Source organism: Ochotona curzoniae, unplaced genomic scaffold, assembly GCF_017591425.1.
Source record: "Ochotona curzoniae isolate NIBS_2020 unplaced genomic scaffold, NIBS_Ocur_1.0 contig_2456, whole genome shotgun sequence".
NCBI classification, from domain to species: Eukaryota; Metazoa; Chordata; class Mammalia; order Lagomorpha; family Ochotonidae; genus Ochotona; species Ochotona curzoniae.
In genome coordinates this window covers 176,929-197,186 of record NW_024465463.1, presented here as the reverse complement: position 1 = coordinate 197,186, position 20,258 = coordinate 176,929, and the positions used below count along the sequence as shown (strand labels likewise).

The following is a 20,258-nucleotide window of genomic DNA, read 5'->3' as shown; positions in this document are numbered from 1 at the left end:
TGTCAGAGACCAGCTCCAGCCGAGTTCAGAACTCGAGAAGGGTGCATGGAGTAGGTGTGTACAGAGAGAAAAGAAATGGAGCACTACAATTTCTTTATACTATACAGAAACTCTCCTGCAGACTCTTCTTCATGGTCAAGCTAAAGATAACTCTGCCCTTTGTTTCACTGTAAGGCAGGACATTATCCATCCAGACCCTGCGGTCAGATTCTGCAATGGATGGCGCATATCAGTCAGAAACACATTCCTGCTGCAACCCTCATTCTACAACTTAATCTTAAATCAGTTTAAAGGAAGAAAGGCTTCAAAGAAGGAGAAACCTAAAGATCAAGGAAAGAAAACCCTAAACGTAGATTCCCACTACACCCATGGACTAAGCACCCTACGGTAGCATGTTTTACGATGTTAGTATAAGCATCCTCGAGCTCTCCCTGCCATGTGGTCAGTGGGGGCAGCAGAGACAGCATGAATTGTAAAAGGCCTTTTTGTTGCCAAGCCATTATCAGCAACATCAACTTCCAGGCTCACAGTGATAGGAACACCAACTCCACAGAGGCAAACAGCGCCTCAAGAGGTGACAGAACTCTCGGTGGGTTTGTCAGGTGTCCATGCAGAGGGGGTGGAACTGCCTTGAGGTGGTTGCAGAGACATCCCCCGGGGGCCTGGCCTTGCAGCGGGGAGCTCCTCCTGGCCTTGCCACACCCACTGCACGGACCCCTGCGATGGGCAGCTCACTGACACTGGCTGAGCTGAGGCTTGCTGTTTTACCTTCTTGATTCCGGCCTGGTCTTCTGCTGATGGTTAACATCACATCTGCCCCTAAGCTTGGAGCTTGGGTGTTTGAGTTCCACAAGTCTTGTTTTCATGAAGATGACATAACATGAACGATCCACTGGTATTGACTGTCCTCACAGCGTGGTGCGAGGCCTACTCACCGCTGTCCATGCCTCTGCCCGGCAGCTGCCAGTCAGCCTGGCCTCTGCACCTGCCCAGTCTAGATGCTTCATCAGCAGAATCCGGCCGTACTCATCCTTCATGCGTGGCTTCTTCCATTTAAGGTTAGGGTTGGAAGTTCTCAGTGTCATAGCATGGGTTAGCAACTCATTCTTTTTTTTTTTTTATAGATGTATTTATTTATTGGAAAGTCAGATATACAGAGAGGAGGAGAGACAGAGAGGAAGATCTTCCGTCCGATGATTCACTCCCCAAGTGAGCCCATGCTATGTCGATCCGAAGCCAGGAACCAGGAACTTCTTCCAGGTGTCCCACACGGGTGCAGGGTCTCAAAGCTTTGGGCCATCCTTGACTGCTCTCCCGGGTCACAGGCAGAGAGCTGGATGGGAAGCGGGGCTGCCGGGGTTAAAACTGGCACCCATATGGGATCCGGGCTTGCAAGGTAAGGACCCTAACCACTGCGCCATCGCGCCGGGCCCACCTGTGATTGTTTTTAAGCTGGATTGTTTTGCTTATTTATTTATTTATTTATTTTTAGCATCTTTTTTTTAATCATTTTTTACAGAATTATTTATTTTTATCGCAAAGTCAGATAAATATAGAGGAGGAGAGATGGAGAGGAAGATCTTCCATCTGATGAGTCACTCCCCAAGTGAGTGCAACAGCCAGTGCTGTGCCAATCTGAAGCCAGGAACCAGAACTTCCTGCAGGTCTCCCATGTGGGTGCAGAGTCCCAAGGCTTTGGGCTGTCTTCAACTGCTTTCCCAGGCCACAGGCAGGGAGCTGGATGGGAAGTGGAACTGCCGGGATTAGAACCGGCGCCCATATGGGATCCTGGCGCGTTCAAGGCAAGGACTTCAGCTGCTAGGCCACGGTGCCAGGCCCGTATTTTTAGCATCTTAATGTATTTTTATTTTGCTTGAAAAACGGGGAGAGAGAGATGCATAGAGGAAAAGAGAGATCTTCCATCTGTGGGTCAGCCCCCAAATACCTGTCGCAATTTAGGGGCTGGGCAGCCCAAAGCCAGGAACCCAGAATTCCTTCCTTCGGTCCCACACGGGTGGCAGGGGCCCAGTGCTTGAACCATCACCCACTGCCCCAAGGATGTGCAGCTACAGTTTGGAGTAGAAATGGGACTTGAATCCAGGCACTTTCTTTTTTTTTTTTTTTTTTTTTAATTTAAAGATTTATTTTATTTTTATTGGAAAGGTGGATATACAGAGAGGAGAGACAGAGAGGAAGATCTTCCGTCCAATGATTCATTCCCCAAGTGAGCGCAACGGCCGATGCTATGCCGATCCAAAGCCAGGAGCCAGGAGCTTCTTCCAGGTCTCCCACACAGGTGCAGGGTCCCAAAGCTTTGGGCGGTCCTTGACTGCTTTTCCAGGCCACAAGCAGGGAGCTGGATGGGAAGTGGAGCTGCCGGGATTAGAACCAGTGCCCATATGGGATTCTAGTGCATTCAAGGTGAGGAATTTAGCTGCTAGACCACTGTGCTGGACCCATCTTTTTATTTTATTTTCTTTTAAGATTTATTTATTTTTATTGGAAAATCAGATATTCAAAGAGGAAGAGAGACAGAGAGGAAAGATTTTCTATCTGCTGATTCATTCCCCAAGAAGCTACAATGGCTGGAGCTACGCCTATCCAAAGCCATGAGCCAGGACCCTATTCTGGGTCTCCCTCGCAAGTGCAGGGTCCAAAGGCTTTGGGCTATCCTTAGCTACTTTTCCAGGCTACAAGCAGGGAGCTGGATGGGAAGTGGGGCCGCCAGGAATAGGACCGGTGTCCATATAGGATCCAGGTGTGCGCAAGGTGAAGACTTTAGCGACTAGGCTACTGCACTGGGCCTGGATTTTATAGTCTTAAAGCTCTTATATTTAGGTCACTGTTCCAGTTTGGTGACTTTTTTTTTTCCCAAAGATTTATTTTAATCTTTTTTGAAAGGCACAGTTGCAGAGAGATAAGGAGAGAGATCTTTGATATGGTGGTTCACTGTCTAGGTGGCAGGCAGAGGCTGGAGCTGAGCCACTCAGAAACCAGGAGTTGTTTTTATTCTTCTCCTGGGTCTTCTGTGTGGGGGTGCGGCAGCCCAAGAACTTCTACCGCTTGTCCAGGAAACTGGATTGTAAGTGCAGCAGCTGGGACCCGAATCGGTGCCCATGTGAGATGCTGGCCCCAAGGAGGGAGGCAGGGGTGCGCTTTGATTCTTCAGTGCATAGCTAGCTGGTTGTGCAGTTCCTCTTCTCATTGAATTGCTCCAGCACCCTCGTGTCCAAAGCCACTTGCGTAAGGTCGGAGGTCACGTTCAGAACCAGAAATCCACACAGAATAGAGGTCAGCTTCAAGCAAGCTTCATCGGAAGCGTTCCTGGGTGAGGTTCACTGGTCCGGCAGAGACAGTGGGCCGGGAAAGTTGTGCCCCCGGGATGAGAGTGGTTGTTTTTATTTGGGGGGCTGTAGAAGTGGGAGATGGGGGACAAAGGAATGTCGCTGTGGACTGCTGGAGGAAGCTGCCTTCTCCTGGTGTGGCCTTATCAGCCGCCCTTCTGGGCCTCCTCCCAGGCGCCCCTCACCCATCCCGGCCGGGCCTTACATTGCAACCCTTTTGTGGATCTCTCGGCTGCTTCCTGCTGAGTTGGCATTGAGGGGAAGGGTGGCTGGCCCACTGGGCTGGAAGGCGCCGGGAGGAGGTGGGGAGTTGAGCACGTCAGGGCAGCCGCATTTGACTGATGGCCACACGGGAGATCTCCTGCATACATGAACGAATGAAGCCGAGGAGACAAGACATGACATGAGTAGGGGACATGTAACAAACAAGGTCACCCTGCTGGGACGAAGCGAGCACGTAGGGAGGAGCGACGCCATTCAGGGCGTGGGAGAAGGTCTGCGCATATAGAACTCCTCTTGGAGTCCTTGGAGGGTGTGGACGGTCTCCGCTATCAGGCCAGATTCTCTAATGTATAAGTGGCCTTCCACCCGTGGGTTCCTCCCCATCCGCCATCAGGAGGTCCAGAGCCCAGCAACTTTGAAGGGCTGTTCATATTATTTTTAAAAAGTCTTATTGGATGGGCCCGGCATGATAAAAAAAAATTATTGGAAAATCAGATATACAGAAAGGAGAGACAGAGAGAAAGATCTTCCATCCGATGATTCACAACCCAAGTGACCGCAGCGGTTGGTACTGAGCTGATCCGAAACCAGGAGCTCCTTCCGGGTCTCCCACGCAGGTGCCAGGTCCCAAGGCTTTGGGCCATCCTTGACTGCTTTCCCAGGCCACAAACAGGGAGCTGGATGGGAAGTGGAGCCACCGGGATTAGAACTGGCACCCATATGGGATTCCAGCACGTTCAAGGCGAGGACTTTAGGCGCCAGGCCACGCCGCCGGGCCCTAGATTTAACTTTTTTTTTTTTTAAGATTTATTTATTTTTATTACAAAGTCAGATATACAGAGAGGAGGAGAGGCAGAGGGGAAGATCTTGTGTCTGATGATTCACTCCCCAAGTGAGCGCAATGGCCGGTGCTGTGCCGATCCGAAGCCAGGAGCCAGGAACTTCTTCCAGGTCTCCCACATGGGTGCAGGGTCCAAGGCCCTGGGCTGTGCTCCACTGCTTTCCCAGGCCACATGCAGGGAGCTGGATGGGAAGCAGGGCTTCCAGGATTAGAACCGGCTCCCATATGGGATCTCAGTGTGTGCAAGGTGAGGACTTTAGCCGCTAGGCTACCGCGCTAGGCTTTAGATTTAACTTTTAGAGTAATTTATCCTTGAGAAGCACTTCATATTCTTGAGAGGCTAGTTTAGGAGTTATATTGAATCATGTACCAACATTTCCCATAGGGCACAAGAGGCTAGGTATTTTTCTGTTGGCATTGGTTAGTTGATCTCCCACCCCGCCCTTTGGCAAAAGGGAGGGGAGCTTGACAAAGAGAGACGGAAGAGAAGTTAACATAAGCGTGGAGCAGCTGTGGGGAGTGTGGATTTTCCTGGGGTGAATGTTTGGGAGTCAGGTTGGTTAGGGGGATGTGAATTAAGAAATCTGAGGGCTCAGAGTATTAGAAGAACTTGAGGAGGAAAGCAGGAATCACAGAGTGAGAATGGAGGAAGACTTAAACATAGGAAATCTCTAACTATTTGCCATTGCAGCAATAGAAGTTATCTAGGCCATGGAGAATTTGGAGGTCAAATTGAGTCATTGGAGAATTAGTGTTGAGTCCAGCCACGTTGTAGAGGAAAATGAGGTGGCGTGGACAGAGATCAGAGAATGATAGGGCTCTGAGATTTTTTTTTTTTTTGGAGGCGGCCAAGTGGTGGCGACTCTAGGGGGCTTGAACTCTCCAGCCTGGCTGGAATGCCCAGAGCCCAAGGGGGTGGGATTAGCATAACCTCAGATTTGCGTGGAGGGTGAAGTTTGTTTTTCCACAAGCAGCCCGTGTTGGAGTCCGAGAGGGCATGGGAGGCGGAGGAAGGTCCAGTTTAGGGCCAGGAGGCAGGCGTGATGAGAGGAGGAGTAGTGACTGAGGCAGTGCAGCCCTGGGATCCAAGGCCACAGCTGGCCAGATGGGCGGCCTAACAGGTGGGGGTGATGATACTGTGTTTGGAGAGGGAGGGAGGGGCAGTTGGAGCGACTGGAGAACCAACGGGCTGAGGCAAGGCAGGCGCCAGTTCCGGGGTGGGGGTGACCGGGGTAGTAGCGAGAGAAATGGTGGATGGGGGGACCGTCGCGACCATTGGGGAGTCTGTAGGCTGGTGCTGAGCAGGCACGGAATCTGGGGGTGCAGGAAGGATCTCTGGATAGGAAGTGGGTTGAGGGGGAAGAGACAGACCCTCTAGAGGGTCGGTGAAGAGGGGAGGGTTGCTTATCGATAGAAAGGGAGGCCTTACAAGTGTCCTGATTGACGTCTGCGCTGTCTGGCTCATTTCTGGTAATTAAAGCTGGGAGGTAAAACAGGAAACGGAGGGAGGGGAGTGCAATATTTAGAAAGCCTTGGACATACTGGGCCTCTGACCCTCTTTCTGTCCTGCGGCAATAGTTATCTAGGTTACAGAGGATATTAAAATCCAAAGTCCCCATCCAGTGCCCAGGGCGACCAGTTATCCAATACATATTATGGCCAGGCCACTGTGGAATAGTTAAGCGTTCTTTTTGTTTTACGGAGGTCCTGGGACAGTACCAAGGGGCCAAAGTTAGCCAGAAGACAACACTAAAGGTGTCTGAAGATCAATTTTAGTCTCGGAGTTTCCCATTGTTTTTCCTGCTGAGGCTTCTGACTGGACAGGCACAGACCGCAGGTGTCCCCACGGGTCAGCTGCCTGGAGACCAGCGAGTGACAGCCGTCACCGGTGGGATGTCTGCCCGACTGAGTGAGGCCCCGAAACCTGTGTGTGTGTGTGTGTGTGTGTGCCAAGGAGCGCTGTGCCTGTGTGCGCAGTGTGGAACCCCCGACGCAGCTACGATTTTCAGAGTGCAGGGACACACAAAAGCCAGAGAAGTCTCAGAAGGATGGGAGGGAGGACTCGTGTCTGCCGGGCTAATTGGAGGGTGAGGTTGGATGCCCCATCCTGGAGCTTGTCTGGTCCACGCCAGGGGTGTTCTTTTAGTGTGACGGGCGGCTGCAAGGCTACACACCGCCCCTGGGTCAGAACCACTCCAGTACCTTCGTGTCCACAGAGTCGATTGTGTACGGTCGGAGGTCACGTTCAGAACCAGAAATCCACACAGAATAGAGGTCAGCTTCAAGTAAGCTTCATTGGGAGCGTTCCTGGGTGAGGTTCACTGGTCCGGCAGAGACAGTGGGCCGGGGAAGTTGTGCCCCCCGGGACGTGAGTGGTTGTTTTTATTTGGGGGGCTGTAGAGGTGGGGGCTGGGGGACAAAGGACTTTACCTTTATGAGTGTCATTGGCCCCCTGCGACCTTGGTGGATCCGCATGTCACTGCTGGCCGAGGAGGAAGCTGCCTTCTCCCGGTGTGGCCTTAGCAGCTGCCCTTCTCGGCTGCCTCCCAGGCGCCTCTCACCCATCCGGCTGGGCCTTACCTGTGTGTTTGCGTTCATTATGGACTCTATAGCTGTAAAAGTTTTTCTCAGTTCCACATTCTATTTTGATTGAGTCCCCCGACTTTTGATCTTTTTTGGGGGGGTTTCTGTCTCATTGAATTTAGGAACTGGCTTTTCCTTTTTTTTTTTAATTAATTTATTTTTTCTTGTTATATGTTTGACAATCTTTACAGAGTCAATTAGGGTAAAAAGGTTCAAGGGCTATAGGGAAGTGGGTAAGACTATGATTTCCATATTGTTTTCTTCATGTTTAAAGGGGGGTAGTAAGGGAGTTTCTTTGGGGATCTCCCCAATCGAAATGCTGGACTCAGAGCCCTAACCAAGAAAAGAGAGAAGACAGAACAGGTCAATCAACCATCTCAGCTATATGTTGGCAGCAAAATGCGGGGCAAACGGAGACTCTATGATGGACTATGTCAATCAGTGGATTCTTCAAAGACCTCATAGTGCTTGAGTGGCAAGATTGGCACGATTTATAACTGGTGAACTGTCAAAACCACTTGGTCAGAACCTTGGAGGATACTCTACATCCAGGACCTGGGGAGGGTGGGAAATTGGGTGGGCCTTCTCCCTTAATACCTTTTTCTTTTTTTTTTTTTAATTGGGAAGTCAGGTATACATAGAGGAGGAGAGACAGAGAGGAAGATCTTCCATCCAATGATTCACTCCCCAAGTGAGCACAATGGCTGCTGCTGCTGCGCCAATCCGAAGCCGGGTACCAGGAACCTCCTCCAGGTCTCCCACGCAGGTGCAGGGTCCCAAGGCTTTAGGCTGTCCTCGACTGCTTTCCCAGGCCACAAGCAGGGAGCTGGATGGGAAGTGGAGCCACCGGGATTAGAACTGGCGCCCGTATGGGATCCTGGCACGTTCAAGGTGAGGGCTTTAGCCGCTACGCTCCGGGCCCTCTTTTGCGTGTCTTAACAGCCCTGGCCAGTATGTAGTCTTGATGCTGAGTAGCAGCTGTGAGCGTGGGCTGGGTGTCCTGCTCCTGGCCCTAACCTGTTTGGTGGTGGCCTTTCTCTTTCACCTTGAACTCTCATGTTGTGTCACGAAAGAAGATTGAATGGTCTAGTGATTTTTTTTTTCAATTTGGTTGAAGTGGTCACGCTTTCCTCTTTATTCGATTTTCTCAAAGATTTACTTATTTTGAATGCAATGGCACGTTTACAGAGGAGAATCAGAGAGAAAGATCTGTCTGTTGGTTCACTCCTGAAGTATCCTCAGTGGCTGAAGCTGAGCTGATCAAGAGCTAGGAGCCAGGAACTTCTTCCAGGTCTCCCACGAGGGTGCAGCATCCCAAGGCTTTGGGCCGTCCTCCACTGCTTTCCCAGGCCACAAAGCAGGGAGCTGGATGGGCAGTGGATCAGCTGGGACATCAACTGGTGCCCACATGGGATCCCGGAGCTTGAAGGGGGAGAATTAGTGGATTGAGCCATTGTGCAAGACTGCTACATCTGGTTTCCTGTAAGGACACTGTGTGGGCGCTTGCTCCTCCACAGGAATCTGTTGTATTTTATGGTGTGCTTGCCCATGGTCTGTACTGTGCTGGAGCATCTTCGCTTTTGAGAGAGAGAATGTCAGACAGACAGCGGACCAAGCAACAATGAGATCTTCCTTCTGCTGGTCAGCTGCCCACATGCCCACGCAGCTGGGTAAGGCTTAGCTAGGATGTCCCCGGTGGGTGGCAGGGATGCAGGGCACGCCCCACCCCTCACCTGGTTTTTCAGATAGGGTGTTCTGGGGTTGACACCACCCCCAGGTTGTTGCCTTGTCACAGTCACTGTTGGGGATGAGCTGTGTTGTGTGTTGGTGTGAGTGTGCAATGCGGCTGGCATGCCCTGTGCTGTGTGTGTGAGTGTGCAATACGGCTGGCATGCCCTGTGCTGTGTGTGTGAGTGTGCAATATGGCTGGCATGCCCTGTGCTGCGTGTCTGTGTGAGTGTGCGATGCAGCTGGCATGCCCTGTGCTGTGTGTAGGTGTGAGTGTACAATGCGGCTGGCATGCCCTGTGCTGCGTGTCGGTGTGAGTGTACAATGCGGCTGGCATGCCCTCTGTGCTACATGCTGGCCTGAGTGTGTGGTGCGTCTGGCACACCCTGTGAGCCGCATGCCTTCTCATCTTCATGTTGGGACACTGCGACATGTATGGGATCTTCAGAGAGCCTGACTCCGGTGAGGCTGGCATCTGACCCTGCTTTCCTTTGGGGACAGGGGACGAAGACTGCCCACCTCCAGCTAGACTTTCTGTCTTTATTGCTTTTTTCCTTTTCCTTTGGAACTGGTAGAGTCTGAACATTTTGAGAGGAGCTTCATGTTGTAACTGGAAACTGAATCTTTGTAGGTGTTCTGGGAGAGTCCCTCAGGGACTGTGCATAGCCCTCAGCAAATTAAGATGCTGCTGGGGGCTTGTGCCATGCCTCTGCCCGTGCCGCCGAGTACCGCTTCCCATCCAGCTTGCTGCTGGTGGCCTGGGGAAGTAGAGGAGGACGGCCCAAGTGCTTGGATCCCTGTACCTGTGTGGGATACCTGGAAGAGACTCCTGGCTCCTGGCTGCGTATCAGCTCAGCTCGTGCTTCTGCGACTGCTTGGGGAGTGAACCAGCAGGTGGAAGATCTCTCGGTCTCTCCTTCTCTGTGTAGATCTGCCTTTCCAATAAAAATGATAAATAAATCTTTAAAAAAATATATGCACTAATTTTTATTGGACAGGAAGATCTACAGAGAGGAGAGTCAGAGGTCTTCTTTCACTTCCATCATCTACTTCCCAGCCAGACTGGAGCCAGGAGCCAGGAGCTCCATCCGGGTCTCCCATGCGCTGAGCCAGACTGGAGCCAGGAGCCAGGAGCTCCATCCGGGTCTCCCATGCAGGTGCAGGTGCCCAAGGACCTTAGCCATCTTCCTTTGCTTTCCCAGGCCATTAGCTGGATGGGAAGTAGAACAGCCAGGACCAAACTGCTGCCCATATGGGATGCTGGTGCGACAGGCAGAGTCTTACCAAGCTGGTCCACTGTGTCTGCCCCTCTTCCTTTTGTTGCCAACTTTGAGAGTAACTAGATGCTACTTTTTGAGTCTGCTGGCTCACCCCCATTTGTGGCTGTCCTCCATCTGCTGGCCCCCATCTGTTCCCTGTCTGTGGCTATACCCTGTCTGCTGGCTGTCCCCTTTCTGTGGATGTCCCACATCTGCTGGCTGTCCCCTGTCTGCTGGCTGTCCCCCGTCTGTGACTGTCCCCCGTCTGCTAATTGTGGACACAGACGACCTCACGACTCGAGCAGTGACCGTCCACGTTCTGTCTGTTTCAGATCCCAGATTACAGGAATGCGGTGATTGTGGCCAAGTCTCCAGCCTCGGCCAAGAGGTAGGGGCCCTTCCCCCAAGCCTGTCTGGGTCTTCCTGAGGGGAGGGGGGACCCCTCCCGGAAGCACATCTGGGGTGACCTTGGTCCCTGGGCCAGAGTGGAAGTTGTGATCTCATTGAGGATTTCCTACGAGTGTGTCTGGGTGGGAAGCAGGGCTGTGTGCCCCCAGCCCTGGGAGGTGAGTGCCCAGTCACTGATGCCCATTCTCTGGGGCATCATGAGCTCTGGGGCGTGAACGCCAGCCCTCTGAGCTCCCCGGGCCAAGCTCTGAGCGAGGAAGGATGTGGGCGCTGGCACCCAGCGAGCCTGTCAACATCTGGTACAGATATGAAGTCACGCATTGAGAGGAACTGGGTGCGTAGGTTTTTGGAGGTGGCCAAACCTCTGCCCACTTCATGTGCTTCGGGGAGCCGTGCCCTTGATGTGCCTGGTGTCATTTGATAAAGGCATGAGGAAAAACAGCTTTATGGGGAGAAAAGAAAAAAAAAGGTTTCTATATTTATTTGAAAGGCGGAGTGAGAGAGAAAAGAGAGAGAGGGTGATCTTTATTTTTGATTCACTTCCAAATGTGCTCAACAGCCGGGGCTGGGCCAGACCCAAGCCAGGAGTCAGGAGCTCTGTCTGGGTCTCCCACATGGCTGGCAGGAGCCAAGAACTGGGGTCTGTCTTCTCACTGCTTTCCCAGGAGTGTTAACAGGGAGCCGGATACCAAGTGGAGCAGCCAGGACTTGGATTGGTGTTCTGACAAGATGGTGGTACCCTGGGGACCTACCATTACCCCACAACACTGGCCCAGCTGGTGACTGTTTTAAAGGTTTATTTATGGGCCTCTCTCAATGGCTCAACTGGCTAATCCTCCATCTCCAAGCTCTGGGATCCCATATGAGCCACTGGTTTATATCCTGGCTGTTCCACTTTCCATGGCCTGGGAAAGCAGTGGAGGAATGCCCAAAGCCTTGGGACCCTGCACTCAAATGGCAGACCCGGAAGATGCTCCTGGCTTCAGAAGGGCTTGGCTCTGGCCATCAGGGTCTTTTGGGGAGTGAACCAGCAGAGGGAAGATCTTTCTCTCTGTCTCTCCTTTTTCTCTGTAAATCTGTCTTTCAAGTAAGAATAAATAAATCTTTTTAAAAGTCCTTTCTTTTAAGATTTATTTATTTTTATTAAAAAGGTCATATTTATGAAGCTGAGCCTATCTGAAGCCAGGAGCTTCTTCTGGATCTCCCACACGGGTGCAGGGTCCTAAGGCTTTGGGCCGTCCTCCACTGCTTTCCCAGGCCACAAGCAGGGAGTTGGATGGGAAGTGGAGCTGCCGGGATTAGAACCGGCTCCCATATGTGATCCCCATGCTTGTGAGGCCTGGTTGGACTAGCTAGTAGAGGCCCCGTGCAGGCCCTCTGAGGTAGTTCTGTCCGGCTTGCTCGCATTCCCTCACCTACACCATCAGCAGGACCGCGGGGTGCTGACCGGTGTCTTGTGCTTCCCCGCAGGGCACAGTCTTTCGCCGAGCGCCTGCGCCTGGGAATCGCCGTGATCCACGGAGAAGCACAGGACGCCGAGTCGGACTTGGTGGACGGCCGGCACTCGCCGCCCATGGTCAGGAGCGCGGCTGCCATCCACCCGAGCCTGGAGATCCCGAGTGAGTGGGCGGCTCGCTCTGTGGCGTGGGCTGTGAACTCATGCTGGGCTGTTGAAAACTGCATTCCCTCTGTACTCTGTGGTTTGTTTATGTGTTTGTTTTTTTTTTTTTTAAGATTTATTTATTTTTATTGGAAAGCCAGGTATATAGAGAGGAGGAGAGACAGAGAGGAAGATCTTCCATCCGATGAGTCACTCCCCAAGTGGCCGCAATAGCCGATGCTGTACTGATTCAAAGCCAGGAGCCAGGAACTTCTTTCTGGGTCTCCCATGTGGGTGGAGGGTCGCAATACTTCCTCAGGCCACAAGCAGGGAGCTGGATGGGAAGCGGGGCTGTTGGGATTAGAACCAGCAGCCCATATGGGATCCCAGTGTGTTCAAGGCGAGGCCTTTAGCCGCTAGGTCACGGCGCTGGGCCCATATTTATGTAGTTATTTTTAAAGCTCTGTTTTATTTATTTGAAAAATGGAGTTACAGATTTTGTCTGCTGGTTCACTCCCCAAAATGGCCACCATGGCCAGGTCTGGGACCTGGCTTGAAGCCTTGGAGCCAAGAGCTTCCTCCAAGTCTCCCCCGTGGGTGCAGGAACTCGAGCACTCACTTGGACCATCTGCCATGGCTTTCCCATGCACAGTGGCAGGAAGCTGGATCAGAAGCAACTGGGAGTTGAACCGGGCCTGTCTGGGAGCCTGCTGCTGCAGGCAGAGGGTTAGCCTGATGAGCTACCACACTGGCCCCAGGCAGGTGTTTCTGGATCCAGCTAGCCTCCTGCCGTGTTCTAGCATCCCCGGGTCGGCTCTGGGAGTCATTTTGCTGTCAGGAGGCGCATGTCCTCCGCTCTGAGAAAGGCCATTTGCTTCTTTTTGATCTGGATGCCATTTCTTCCTACTTTTTGCCCAGAGTCTGGCCAGCACGGCGGGGAGTGGAGGAAGAGCATGGTGTGGCTGGCGTCCTGGGCTTGCCCTGGCCCAAGGCGTGAGGGGTGGTGGAGGGTGTTGTGGGCTGTGCATAGCGGGCTCTGACGCAGGCTGTCCCCCACCCCCTTGTGGGTGGGGTGCTGCTGTCAGGACACGTTGGCGTCTCCAAGCTTCCTGTTTAACATATGGACTTCTGCGTGTGTGTGTTTTATCCCGAACAGTGTTGATCCCCAAGGAGAAGCCCCCGATCACGGTGGTTGGGGACGTGGGTGGCCGGATCGCCATCATTGTGGTATGTACCCGTGCTGCCGTTACTGGTGCTGGCACCTGCCATTGCTGCCTCCTTTCCTCGTTACCTGTGTCACACCAGAGGCCCGGCGCCAGCAGCCCCGTGCTCTGATAGGCGGGAAAGTGCTGTCATGCGTGCATTTAAAACATGGCTTACTAATGGATGATTGAAAAATGTATGGGAATCAAAAGACGTGTTTGTTATTTTCAGATTTGTGTATTTAAGGGGGGGGGATATTTCCCATTCTCTGGATCGCTAACCTGGATAGTTAGGGCTGGACCAGGTCAGAGCCAGGCGCCTGGAACCTCCCCAGGGTCTCCCACAGGGCACAGGACCCAAGGCGTGGGCCATTTTCTACTGCTTTCCTGGGCACAGTTACAGGGAGCGGATTAAAAGTGGAGTAGCTGGGACTTGCACTGACACACAGGACCAGCCCAATGGAAAAATTTTGAAAGCCATGCTTATTATGGGTCTTTAGAGAGTTCATAGAGAAGGTATATTGGGAAAAAAAGGCTACAACATTTGTGTTTTTTTTTTTTTTTTATTTTGGCATCAAAATCGGGTTATTTGTAGTCTCATTTCCCCACAAACTTTCCCTCGTGTGTGTTAAACAGGAGCAGAACAAATACGTGGGTGCTCTGGACCTGCCGCTGGGGTTTTCCTGCGTCTCTTCTTATTTTTATTTTATTTAATGAATTACTTTTTTTTAAAGATTAATTTTTATTGGAAAGGCAGATATGCAGAGAGGAGGAGAGACAGAGAGGAAGATCCTCTGTCTGATGGTTCACTCCCCAAGTGACTACAATGGCCGGTGCTGAGCCAATCCGAAGCCAGGAGCCAGGAGCTCTTCTGGGTCTCCCATGCAGGTGCAGGGTCCCACGGCTTTGGGCCATCCTTAACTGCCTTCCCAGGCCACAAGCAGGGAATTGGATGGGAAGTGGGGCCGCTGGAATTAGAACCAGCGTCTGCCTGGGATCCCAGGGCGTTCAAGGTGAGGACCCTAACCACTATGCTATTGTGCTGGGCCCTCTCTCCTTATTTTTAAAACAAAATTTTTATTTATTTGCTCTCTCTTATTGCAAAGAGAGAGAGAGATCGATGCTCCATCTGCTAGTTCACTCCCCAGTGCCCATGTGGCCTGGAAGCCATTACCTGCTGGCCCCAGTGGCACCTGAGCAGAACTCCGGAGTGGAAGCCGAGTAGCCTAGCTGGGGCTTGAACCAGGCATTCCAGCATGGACTGCGGTGATCCAGTGGTTTAACTGCTGAGCCAGATGTACCACCACCCCACCGCGCCTTGGGCTTTGCTTCCATCTTCTGCCTGAACTTTTATCCTTAGCCTGAAAGTCATCCATCCATGCCCTGACTTTTCTTTCCGGCCTGCCATGGGTGTGTGGTCTCTCTCATTTTTGCTGTTTATAAATAATGACCACATTTTTTCCCTCTCACTGTTGTGTGGTGTGACTGTCACTCCTGTTCTTATAGCTGTGTGCATTCTTTTTTTTTTTAAGATTTGTTTTTATTGGATAGGCAGATTTACAGAAAAAAGGAAAGACAGAAAGATTTTTGCATCCACTGGTTCACATCCCAAATGGTCACAGTAGTTGGAGCGGAGCTGATCCAAAGCCAGGAGCCAGGAGTTTCTTCCGGGTCTCCCATGCAGGTGTAGGGTCCCAAGGCTTTGGGCCGTCCTCTACTGCTTTCCCAGGCCACAGGCAGGGAGCTGGATGGAAAGTAGAGCAGCCGGGACATGAACCTGTGTCCCTGTGGGATCCCAGGCCTTGGAAGTGGAGCAGAGATATAGGGGCTGGAAGTTCAAGACCAAGGTGCCAGCTCTGGGTCCCTGGGTGCCAGCTCTGGGTCGCTGGCCGCCTGTCACACAGTGAGGAGCTGACTGTTGTTACAGGGTCGGCTCTCCCTCCAGGGCAGCCCCAGTCTCAGCCTGTGAGTGTCACATGCATGACACCCAGGGGCTGATCTGTCACCCAGCATGGGCCACTACCCACTACCATGGCAGGTGGGTTCAGGTAGCAGTCGCAGACGGCGGCCTCACGTCCAGCTGTGGGCTTCACCCTCACCACTGGCCCGCATGTTCACATACGGGTCTCTGTGTGAAGAGAGGTTGAATTCCTCTGCATTAAAGTCCAAAAACGTAGTCGTTGGTCTGTGTGGCAGTTCCACGTTCTGAAAAGTCCTTAGAAGTTCAGGTCCTTCAAAGGAACCATGGGACCCATGCCATGGCATAGTACGCTAATATACCACGTGCAGTGCCAGCATCCCTATGGAAGCCAGTTCAAGTCCTGGTGGCTCCACTCCCCAACCAGCTCCCTGCTTCTTTTAGGAAAGTAACGGGATGGCCCTAATGTTTGTATGCACATGGGAGAGCCAGAGGAAGCTCCTGGCTCCTGGCTTTGGACTGGCCCAGCTCCGGCCGCAGTGGCCATTTTGGGAGAGAACCAACGGATAAAAGATCTCTCTCTCTTCTGTCGCTGTAAATCTTTGTAAATAAATAACTAAAAGCAGGCACCCTGTCATGCTGCAGAGTGACTGCCCCAGCTTGCCAGCAGCATTTTTTCCCAAAGGGGGAGCCTGAGCTCTCCGAGCTGTTGGTTCACTCCCCAAACGCTCCAGCCAGCCAGGACAGGGCCAGGAGCTCACTGCGGGACTGCTCCTAGGGTGTGCGTGGTCGGAAGCTGGAGTCGGCAGCAGAGCCGGGGTGGGGGGGGGCGGGGACCTTCACGCCAAGCCCTGGTTTGAGTTGTGGTCACGCCAGCACACAGATGAGGCGGTGAGACCCCCAGGTCTGCAGCATATAACGCTAGGCACTGTTGCCCACCGCTGCGCGGTTTGATGCTATAAATGGGCCGTCTGCGGGAACTCTGGGCCGTGGATCCGACAGCGCTGGCCTTGCCATCAAGAGCAGGAGCCACCCCTGTCTCCCACTGTGAGAACATTTGCACAATGCATTTTGCCCATAAAGAAAAACCTGGAATATAAGGAGGGGTGGAAGAAGCATGTGAGGGGGCATGTGGTGGGAGCAGGGGGAGCCCTCCATGATCTCCCGTTTCCCAGAGGAAAAGTGTCTTTGTGATGAGTTTTTTGTGCATTTAGAAGCCAACAGCCCGCATTCCACAAACATTCCTGGAGCCGCCTGGGGGCTGCAGTGGGGGTGGGGAGGGGCCACGGGGAAGCCTGCAGGACCACCTGGGAGCTGTCCATGTCCCCACACTGCCCCATCCTGGGATCCGTCCCCGGGGCTGCCCAGTCCTGCGGGGCGGCCTGGGAGCCATCCATGTGCCCACACTGCCCCATCCTGGGATCCGTCCCCGGGGCTGCCCTGTCCTGCGGGGCTGCCTGGGAGCCATCCTGGGCGCCCGAGCTGCGTTTGCAAAGCTGCTCACCTGCCCTCCACTCTGCTGACTTGACAGGATGACATCATCGATGACGTTGACAGTTTTCTTGCTGCCGCAGAGACCCTGAAGGAAAGAGGTGCCTATAAAATCTTCGTGATGGCGACTCATGGCTTGCTGTCTTCTGACGCCCCCCGGCTGATTGAGGAATCAGCCATCGACGAGGTAACGGCCCCCGGCCCTCGGCAGGAAGAAAGGGCCCTAACGCCACGCAGCAGCCAGGGCTGGGCCTGGCGGAGCAGGGCCTGGAACTCCACCTGGGTCTCCACATGCGTGGCTGTCCTTGGCGCCGTCACCCACGGAGCTTGGCTTGTCTGTCTGCTCCTTTCAGATTTACACTTTTCAGGGGAGGAGTCAGCTGGCCCTGTGGTGACCCTGTGCTTCTAGACTTTTCCTAAGCAGCTGAGCTGTCTTACCAGAGGTGGCTGATGTCTCCTCATCCTTGGCTTCTGTTAGTGGGGACTAACTGTCTTAGTGGTGGCCTGCTGTCCCTCCCCCAAGCCTCAGTGAGGGGTGCACAGCTTGTTGACCCCCAGGTGGCCTGCTGTCCCTCCCCCAGAACCTCAGTGAGGGGTGCACAGCTTGCTGACCCCCGTGTCCCCTGCTGACCCCCAGGTGGTTGTGACCAACACGATCCCCCACGAGGTGCAGAAGCTGCAGTGCCCCAAGATCAAGACGGTGGACATCAGCCTGATCCTGTCAGAAGCCATCCGCCGCATCCACAATGGGGAGTCCATGTCCTACCTCTTCCGGAACATTGGCCTGGACGACTGACGGCCCTCCCCCACCCAGGGCCACACTGGACCACTGCCCCCTCCCCACCCAGGGCCATGCCGGACCCCCATCTCCATACCCCCTCCCCCACCCAGGGCCATGCCGGACCCCCATCTCCATACCCCCTCCCCCACCCAGGGCCATGCCAGACCCCCATCTCCATACCCCCTCCCCCACCCAGGGCCATGCCGGACCCCCATCTCCATACCCCCTCCCCCACCCAGGGCCATGCTGGACCCCTGTCTCCATACCCCCTCCCCCACCCAGGGCCATGCTGGACCCCTGTCTCCATACCCCCTCCCCCACCCATGGGCCACGCTGGACCCTCCCCCCGTCTCTGTGCCCCCTCCCCTGCCCAGGGGCCACTGGACCGCTCGGCCCCTCCCCCTGCACCCTCTCCCCTGCATCCCTTGGACCACAGAGCAGCTTTTTGTGTCACTTTGGGTATTTGTGAATTTTTTTGGAGGGGCAATTTTGATAAAAGAAAAACTTTATTCTCTGGATTATTTTTAGTTGAACTATTTAAAAAGCAACAACAACTTGTAGAATATGATTTTGGAGCTCACTGTCTAGTCTCCCTCTCCTCACCCCCCAAGTGCTTAGTAAAGCAATGAAAAAAAGGCCATGAGTCGCGTGCACCTGCTGTTGGAAGGCCAGAAAGGTGGCCCTGTGCACGGCGGGCAGAGGGGACACGCTGGCGGTTGCTATTTATTTTCTGCAAGAGAAGAAGGGAGGTTTAAAGCCTTAACCTCTGTGCTGTGTGTTTTTAAAAAACTGTTTCTTGGTAATTGTTTTATAACAAATAAAAATAAAAACCAAAGGAATATTTGCGTGGTGGACATCGAAGCACTCCTCAGCCGGCCCCTTCTCTAACTTTTGGGGTGCAGTCCCTCTAGGGGGGTTGTGTAACACCTGACCTGGTCACCAGGCTGTGGACCGAGTGGTGAGTTCCCGGCCCAGACTGAGAGGGAGGCGGAGGAGGTGCCCCATGGGACAGCTCTGGGAGGACGGGGCGTGCGGCCCCCGTGGCCATCAGCAGCCTATGGATCCGGGTTGGAGGGGACAGGCCCTGGCTGCGTGGCCTTGTGCTGGGGCCTGCCCGCTGGCCGTGCGGGAACAGCCGAGCTCCTGTTGCTTGGGAGCTGGGGTCGGGGAGGAGGGAGACTGCATGGCGGGTGGAAGCTGTGTGTTCTGCGTGATGGGGCTCCAGTCACCTGCGGTGTGTGCTCCACCACCTGCGAGCTTAAAGGGATTACATGGAACCACGCTCTGAGAACCAGCAGAGGTCACTGCCTCACTGCAGCCTCCCAGCCCCTCCCTGGGAGACCGAGGGGCCCTGCTCTCTCACGGTGTGGTGGCCAGCGCCATCGGGAAGGGGCGAGCCTGGAGTGGCTACAGCCATCACTGTCACTGCCTGGTGGCAATGCCATCACCCGTCCACACATGTGGGCTGGAGCTGGTTGGTGGTGACAACATGCAAGCGCCAAGAGCTGGTGGTGACGTCATCCACCTTAGGGTGGGGACACCTGCCTGTCACCATCTCTTCTCCAGGGCAAGGTCCCGCGGCCGAGCTGGGATCAGGAAGAGCTGCCTGCCTTACAGGCCTGTGGGCTGGCCAGTCCCAGCCGACCACCTGGACTCGGGTGGATGGCAGGGCTGGGCGAGGGCCCAGGCTGAGGTGGGAGGCTTTGGCTCGGCTTTTCTGGCCTGCAGTCAGCGTGGCTGGGTGGTAACCTGCCTGGTCGGCCTCCTGGCAGTCTGAGTGCCAGGCTGGTTGGGGCTGTGGGCCCTCACTGCCCCGCACTGTCCCTCTGTGCTGTGCCTGGCATGAGTTAACAACCGCCAACGGGAGGGGTGCAGGCTGGGCCCGGCAGCGTGGCCTAGCGGCTTAAGTCTTCGCTTTGAACACGCCGGGATCCCATATGGGTGCCGGTTCTAATCCTGGTTGCTCCACTTCCCATCCAACTCCCTGCTTGTGGCCTGGGAAAAAGCAGTTGAGGACGGCCCAGAGCCTTGGGACCCTGCACCCGTGTAGGAGACCTGGAGGAAGATCTTCCATCCATGGATTCACTCCCCAAGTAGGTGCAACTGCCCGTGCTGAGCCAATCTGAAACGAGGAGCCAGGAGCCCCTTCCTGGCCTCCCATGTAAGTGCAGGGTCCCAGGCTTTGGACCATCCTCCAGTGCTTTCCCAGGCCACAAGCAGGCAGCTGGATGGATGGGAGGTGGAGCTGCCGGGATTAGAACCGGCACCCTTATGCTATCCTGAAGTGTTCAAGAAGAGGACTTTGGCTGCTAGGCTATTGCGCTGGACCCAAGTAAATTAAGAACCTTCTTGAAGAAAATGATGCTACTGTATGATCTATGAGTCAGTGAAGAATTTAATGAGAAAGTGTTTTGAAGAGATGCAACTAAACAAACAAAAAGAACCACATCAAAATGTAGGAGATACAGTTTCCACTTTGTTGGTGAGTTATGTCTCCTATAGGCAATACATAGATGAGTTTTATTTTTTTTAATTCAATCTACTAATCTGTGATGTTTGATTGATGAGTTTAAGCCATTTACATTCAGTATTAATAGGAATGGGTTATTAACTGACTTAGTCTTCTGTTGTCATTTTACTGGGATGTTCTTCCCATTTGCCTTTGGTTTTGGTAGGTGCTATTCCTCTTCTCTGTCGAGAACATCTTAAAGTATCATTTGTAGGGCAGGTTTGGAAGAGGCAAATATTTTTTAACTTTTTCTTTACTGTGGAAGAATTTTATTTCGTTTTCAAAGACACAGGGAAGCTTTGCTGGGCATGCTATCCTGGGCCGACAATTTTTTGCTTTTAGGATCTGAATATGTCGATCCATTCTCTTCTG

The 20,258-nt window shown here is 53.4% G+C and overlaps 1 protein-coding gene across 1 annotated transcript in view; it reads left to right on the top strand.

Moving 5' to 3' along the window:
• Window positions 1-17,459, top strand: part of PRPSAP2 (phosphoribosyl pyrophosphate synthetase associated protein 2) — a 34,326-nt gene extending 16,867 nt beyond the window's left edge. Inside the window, exons 8-12 of the mRNA XM_040974497.1 lie at window positions 10,310-10,365; window positions 11,856-12,004; window positions 13,142-13,212; window positions 16,637-16,783; window positions 17,234-17,459. Of these exons, the coding sequence (XP_040830431.1) occupies window positions 10,310-10,365; window positions 11,856-12,004; window positions 13,142-13,212; window positions 16,637-16,783; window positions 17,234-17,392 (582 nt within the window). The 3' untranslated portion in view covers window positions 17,393-17,459. The remainder of the gene's footprint in view (window positions 1-10,309; window positions 10,366-11,855; window positions 12,005-13,141; window positions 13,213-16,636; window positions 16,784-17,233) is intronic.
• Window positions 17,460-20,258: the final 2,799 nt, after the last annotated feature.